Source organism: Equus quagga, chromosome 14 (genome assembly GCF_021613505.1).
Source record: "Equus quagga isolate Etosha38 chromosome 14, UCLA_HA_Equagga_1.0, whole genome shotgun sequence".
NCBI classification, from domain to species: Eukaryota; Metazoa; Chordata; class Mammalia; order Perissodactyla; family Equidae; genus Equus; species Equus quagga.
Window position 1 is genome coordinate 60,074,865 of NC_060280.1, and position 7,208 is coordinate 60,082,072.

General features: G+C 39.3%; 1 protein-coding gene across 2 annotated transcripts in view; it reads left to right on the forward strand.

Annotated features, from left to right (window-relative positions):
• The window catches only part of HOATZ (HOATZ cilia and flagella associated protein), a 31,459-nt gene extending 27,053 nt beyond the window's left edge, over positions 1-4,406 (forward strand). The window contains exons 5-7 of one of the 2 annotated variants that reach the window (XM_046638164.1): positions 1,409-1,480; positions 2,085-2,137; positions 4,232-4,406. In XM_046638164.1, coding sequence (XP_046494120.1) covers positions 1,409-1,480; positions 2,085-2,137; positions 4,232-4,289 — 183 coding nt within the window. In that variant the 3' untranslated portion in view covers positions 4,290-4,406. The remainder of the gene's footprint in view (positions 1-1,408; positions 1,481-2,084; positions 2,138-4,231) is intronic. The other variant, XM_046638165.1, reaches the window with a different exon arrangement.
• The last annotated feature ends 2,802 nt before the right edge of the window (positions 4,407-7,208 follow it).

Below are 7,208 nucleotides of genomic sequence, written 5' to 3' on the forward strand. Positions count from 1 at the left end.
CACAGACTGCCAGCAAACCCCCAGAAGGTAGGAAGGAAGAGGCAAGAAGGATTCCCCCACAGGTCAGAGGGAGCAGGCCCTGTCGGACACCTTGATTTTGGACTTCTACCCTCCAGAACTGTGAGACAATAAATATCTATTGTTTTAAGCTACCCAGTTATGATACTTTGTTACAGCCCTAGGAAAACAGTGCAGATCTCAATAAATTTGAATAGATGGATGGATGGATGACTCAGAATTTTTACTTGCCTATGACAAACTGTGTTGGTTCTCAGTTATTTCTTGCTTCTGTCCTTGATCTAAACAGAACTTCTTTCATTTTATTTGGCCATTCAAAGCTACAAGTTTTATTTGTCAGATTCTCAGGTTTTTCTTTTGTTCCCAAATACTCATGTGATTTTCTACCTGGCTATTTCCAAAACTGAACAACTGGATTCTATGAAAAAAAAATTGTACCTATATTTACCTCTTTTTATATGGTCTGTATCTTGATAAATCTTAATGCTTGCACTAGATTAGCTTTTTACACTTAGGAAAACTTACCTGAGAATGTGCTTATCTCAATACATAAGACAGAAGAGAGATGAGAGGATAAGGCTCTGTTCCATATTCAAGATACCAAGAGCCCTCCTGTCATGGACTGAGGTGGTGGCACGCTATTGGAGCTTGCTGATGTGGTATCCTGCTACCATTTAATGGCAATTTAGTCTGGTGGTCAATCACTTGTGCTTTGTTGTGAAATAGACCTGATATCAAATCCAGTTCTGCCCCTTTATAGCTTATAAATCATTTAACCTTAGAAAGCTTCAGATTCCTCATCTGTAAAACGAGATGATAGTAATGTCAAACTTCTGGACTATGTTGAAGTTCTTGTGATAAAGTGCTTGGCATAGTTCATGTAGTAAAGTCTTAACAAAAGTTAATTATTATTAGATGGGCAAGAAAAATCCCTTCCATTTAGGATCAAAATAAAATTATTTTGTAAAGGAGCATCCTCTGGAATAAAAACTGGATTGTGTTACAAATGAAAAGTATAAATTTATCTTGGAAAAAATATTTTAAAATTCTGCCAAAAAATACAAGAAGCAAAATGAAAAACTTCTACCCTCCATAGGCACAACGCTTTATTATTCAGTCAGAAGACTCATACTTGGGTAGTGGTTAAGTCCAGTGCACTGCACTTCAGCAGCCCAGGTTTGCAGGTTCGGATCCCAGGTGCACACCTACACCACTGTCAAGCCACGCTGTGGTGGCAACCCACATATAAAGTGGAGGAAGATTGGCACAGATGTTAACTCTCGGGCAAAAAAAAGAGGAGGATTGGCAACAGATGTTGGCTCAGAGCAAATCTGCCTCAACAACAAAAAAAAAAGACATCCTTGTTTTTTTTTTTTTTTCATTTAAACAGGCTAAAACAAGAAATGAGATTCTCCAACTCTTAAGAAAACAAAGAGAAGAAAGGATCTCGGTGAGACTGACAGTGAGACATTCAGATAAATCTATGTGTTGGGGGGTGAACTATGGCAAATTCTCAGACGTTTTATAGATTGACCTCCTAAATCTAGATACCCAGGGTCTAGAGGCTTCTATGTGCTGCAGATGGGCAGGGTGTATAAATATCAGATAATTTGGCAGTCCTTGATAAACCAAAGATATCTCCAGAGTGTGCAGTTCTGCTGGCATAGAAATGACATGTTAGTGTCAGTGGGCTTATTGTCACATACTGTAAAGCTATAGGATATTAATATGGGGTATTAACAGTGCTTATATTTATTTTACAATGATTGATCTTGCTTAGATCATACAAAAGCAAATGCTAAGTGAAGAGAAACAAGCTTAATAAAAACAATAATAGCACCCTGTAAACTTATGGATGTACAAACACACACTCTCCTCAATGAACCCCAAATTCCCTAATCTGGAACATTTCCAACCCCACAGTCTCCAGATTTAAGAAGCTAGTCTGTCTAAAATCTGATAATTTTACCTCATTTTTTTTCAAGTAAGTAAATTTCATCCCGCGCAAGAAGTAAAAATTTTCCTTTTTGATTTATATTTTGTTTTGTTTTGTCTTGTTCTTTCAGAAAGAACTGGTTTCCCTTCCTTATAAACCAAAGACCAAAATACACAAAGCAAAGTAAGTTTACTTCTGTCAAAAGCTTCTCACCTTTCTAGTTCCCCCATAAAAAAGCATTTCTTTTTTCTTACTCACTTTGCCTCCAACCCTCAAATCTTCTTAAAACTCTCCCAGCATTCTAGAGATTTCTTGCCTTGAATAAACTTTCTCCTCCTCTACGTTAAAGCCTGTGTGCCCCTTGCATATCTGTGCAATATACAAGCATAGGTTGGTGCAAACAAGAGAGTAGATCAACCTTGAATCTCTGTACACATTCTCTCCCACTTCTTTCTCATCTTGGGTTCTTGTATTCACCTGCCATCGTGCCCTCTCAGCTCCCCTCTCCCCTACCCACACCTAGCCCCACATCTTCAGCAAATCAGCAGGTCTCCTAGATTATCAGCTCTGATACCACCAACGGCATACCTAAGGTTGCTAAACCTAAATTCATGTAGCAAGGGCTTTAGCCCCACAGTGCTGGGCCTTATCCCTGGAATAATGTTAGAGCAGGACCAGGCACATGGTCCAGAAGAGTTTAAAGAAAACCAGCTATCACCAATTAATCATTAAAGAGCCCCTAATAAAAAAATCTCTCCATTTGTATATTAAGACTGAAAACCAATGTGGCTAACTCAACATTAATTTGACAAATATTTATTTGCATACTATATTCAGGGAAGAACAGAAAGTAATAGAATTTTTATTCTTATCTCATTGGTATTGAGGCTGATTCCCTTTAAATTTATCAAATGCTATTAAAGAAAAATGAATATGTCTATAGTAATTTTAAAAACTTCTGGAAAAAATGGAAAGATCATTTAAGCACCTGGCTATATTGTCTACACAACGCTCAGCAACTTAACTTCTTGCTTTTTAGCCAGATCATAGGACTTAGCTTCCTAGGGTAGAGCAAACAGTCAAACCGAAAGATTCGCTTATCTGATTCAAACAATAGATGGAGACTGCGACTTGAATAGCAGAAAGAGCTGTGTCTGGGTGCCTTAGATTTCTGTGCACATTTTTACAGGAATGATCAGAACATTCCTGCTACTATCTATGTGGATCCACCTAAGAGTAAAACATTATTTCACAGTTTGAACAAATAATTCCCATAACGATTTAAATGCTTACTTAATTCCTTTTGTACATCAGCTTGCCCATTCTCCCTCCTCGGTCCTGAAGCCTTGAATTTCATTCCCTTTCACTGTGACATCGTCTTCCTCTGAGCTTCTTACACAGTTGTATACAACAGTACAGTTGTATACTGTCTCTAGCATTCTTTTGGCAATTAGTCGTGTACTACTTTGTGCCCATATTTTATAATTGTTCAACTCCTTATCTCTTATTTAACATTTTGCATATTTTTGACTTATTTATGACTATATTGTAAGCTCCATGAGAAACTGGATCACCCAAAGTGCCTAGCACACTGCCTATATGTAGGAACTCAGAAAATATTTGTAACAAAAAAAATTTTAATTCAAAAACATCACGTAATTCAGTATTAGCGAATTTAGAAAGTGATGTTTTTATACTGTACATTAATTTATAAACTTTTTTAAATTTTGAAATATTTTAGACACAATTGTAAAATACTTTAATTTTTCCCTCTTTTTCCCGTCTCCATCCTTTTCTGTCAAAAACCCCCCTACATATACAGATACACCCTTCCTCCAACAGATCTTAGGATAATCCAAGGCCCCTTGTATCAGAAGGAAAGAACTAGAAAGTGTGTACATAGTAAGGCTTTAGTAGCAATATGTTTATTATCCACCCCAGGAATATTTGCATTTTGAAAGAGAGCTGACTAGAAGGAACAATGGGTAATCCAAAAAAATCAATTACCAATGATGAAATCTCGGAAGTTTGACTCTTGGGCGAGCCAAATATATTTAGGGTTAGGAGGTCTTCTCCCATGCCCTTCAAATCACACTTCACAGTAGAATGACCACTCCTCCCACGTGTAAGTTTATACTTGGTTGCAAATCTAATGCACAGTCAGTATCCAAGACAGTAAATCTAATTGGGGAAACATTCACCAGTTGTTTTCATGCTACATTCTGTTCACAACTACAGAGTTCTGTGTTTTGAAACTGTTCATGTTACTGCCAACAGGAAAGTGATATCAGAGTCTGACAAAGAAGAACAAGAAGAAGTCAAAGCCTTGGACTAATTTGATTGACACATGGTAGAGGATGGCTCACTTAGATCTTCACTTTTGAAACAGCCTGCTCTTACAGCAGGATCGCTGGGATCACTTAGTTAAAATAGACAAAGAAATAAAAGCTAAAGATGCAATATTCATAGGAATTTTACCAGTTATTGAATACTTGTGTCTATTTTACTTATTGGACACTACTGTATTTGACACCACACAATTATCATCTTTCTCATCTTACACATTCTCAAACTCCTATTTATCTCATTTTCATTTGAAGGATATTTCCAAAATTGCTACATTTAATCTATATTATGAATATCAGATAAACAAGAAACAGGGGCTTTACATGCCCCAACTTGTAGACCACCCGTAAAAACAATTAATACGGAAATAGGGATGAAAGGGTAATCCTGAAAACTTTAAAGTCTTCTTGCTGTAAAAAAAAAAACCTATTTGCCAAAATTTGATTTATTCAGTCTCTGGAACACTGAAGTCTGGAAGTCTGAAGTCAGAAATCAATTGCTTCTACTTCTGTGAATAGCTGGCTTAGCATTCTTCTGTCTTACACAGATGTGCGTAATCCCAGCGCCAACCTCCCTCACTTTCAAAGGTCATTCCCCTTGGTATATATTGGAAAAGAGAAGGTTAAGTATTTGTCCCTTCTGCATTTTCCAACTGGCAGTCCTACTCAGGGTTGTACACTCTGCTCCAGTGCTCACAGCGCTATCTAGGACCACTATTCCCTTCGCTCTTGGCCTCTACCTACAACTCCTGGACAGCACCTCCGTAAGATGCAGCTCCCACCCCACAGTGCCGAGAAAGGAATGATGACCCATTGATCAGAACTTAATCACAGGGACACACCTGCAAGGGAGGCTGGGAAACAGTCTTTAAATAGGGGGTCATCCGCCTAGTTAAAATTCAGGACTCTATGGCTAACACAAGTGGAGAATGGATATTAGTGGACGACCAGCAGTTTCTGCCACAACACCATTTGGAGAAAAGTATTTTGAAGAGTACTTATTTTGAAGAAGAAAGGCAGGCCTAGAAAAGGGAAATTCAGAAAGTTGTAAATTGACAATCTCATCTCAGCCCTCTTAAAAATAAAAGAAATGCTAGCAGAGTGATGTGTTTGTCTGCCAGACAGATAGATCTCTGTTGTGAAGATGGACATAGAAGGCTATCAAAGCCTAAACTTTCAAATCATCTAACTAATTCCCTTTGTTCTGATTCCATGCTCACTGAGAAATATTCTCCTGCCCAGAGGCAAAGTATATGCTCAACAGACCAATGTAAACACTGGTTTACCTGATGATTACATTTCTCAATGTGTAAATATATTAGTCTCTTAGATTGAGTTTGAGTTTGTCAAACGAAGGATTGGGCCCTGGACCAAGACAATTTCACCAAGAAAAATTCCACTTTGCGAGCTTTCTTGGCAACCAGCCTTCCCCTGGTGACACCCCTCTGCATTTCCAGGCGTCATGGTTATGTGTTGCTGCAACAATACTCCATGACAAAGTGATCTAAAGCAACAGTTCTTGGTGCTCACCCACCTGTAGGTTGGCTGGGGGGTTGGCTGATCTAGGCTTGGCCAGACAGCTCTGCTTCAGGCTACAGCACCAAGGCAGGCCTGCTTCTCACGCCATGTCTGTTGACTCACTGAGGGAGCTCTGCTCCAAACATCTTCTCTGGGATGTACATGGACCAGTGGGATATCTGAGCCATGTTCCCCTCAGAGAGTGGCAGAGAAGCAAGAAAACAAACAAAAACATGTGAGGCTTTTTCCAGTTGAGGGTCAGAAACTTCTGGCTCATTCTGTTGGCCAAACAAGTCACAGGTCAAAAACAAGGACTGTGTTTGGAGAAATACACTCTGCCTCTTTAGTAAGAGGAGCTGCAAAGTCAAGGGTAAAGGATGTGGAGACAGGGTAGCGTGAAGAATTGAGATTGTTGTCATAATCTACCACCTTAGGTCAACTGCACGCCTTAACAAAGTCTATCTGGCCCAAGGGCCAGGGCATCAAAGGGAAAACTCGGGGCACAATTTAATTATTTGGGCCGAGGTAACAGCTTCTCTGAGTTGTAATAGATGTTGTAATATTGGAAATAAATCGTTTGCAATTGACATTAAGGGCCCAGTATCTGCACACTTACATATCTATTTGCCTTATCAAACCTTCACAAAACTCTTAAAGTAACTTTTAGTGTTACCAAGAATTAATTGAAACTTAGGCAAAGAAACGTCAAAGGCCATGCGTACATTAAGTGAAGAAAAGCAGGATTGGAAACACAATATCAGTTGCCAACTCAAGTGCTTCTTTTCACCATAGCAGCTCACTCTTTGATTGTTTTAATAATCAGGAATTTCTAGAAAGAATGTATGTTGCACATGAGATATTCTCATTCGGACATTAAGGGCTGTAAATGAACTTGCCATAAAGGTCAGTCCTCATCCTGTGGACGCAGCAGTAGCTGAGCTTCCCCATATTATCAGCTCACATTGAAACAGATCCCCACAGACTGTATTCAGGGCTGTTTGTCTGGAGTTGCAGTGGCTCAAGCTGAGACCAAAACCCAGAAGTCAGTGGCTCAGATGGGGCTTCCGCTGTGCTTCACAAGAGCACGGAATGGAAGAAAAGGCAAGAAAAATCAGACCCCCCGTCTGCCACTTAGTACCTTAGTTTTTGAACAGGAGGCTCAGTTTATTATTTGAATATATTTGAAAATATTTTGTTTACTCTAAGAAGCAAACGTAAAACACAACTATTGTGGGAGTTTAGAAGAAGCAGCACACATTGAGGGCTGGGTTGGTGCAGAAAACTTCCAGAGGAAATGGGGTCATTCTTTCCTGTGGGATCTCCCTCTGCCGCCAGTCCAAGGCTGAACAATCACCCTTGCCTCCCAACATGTGCCCTGCAAAAGGCAGCAT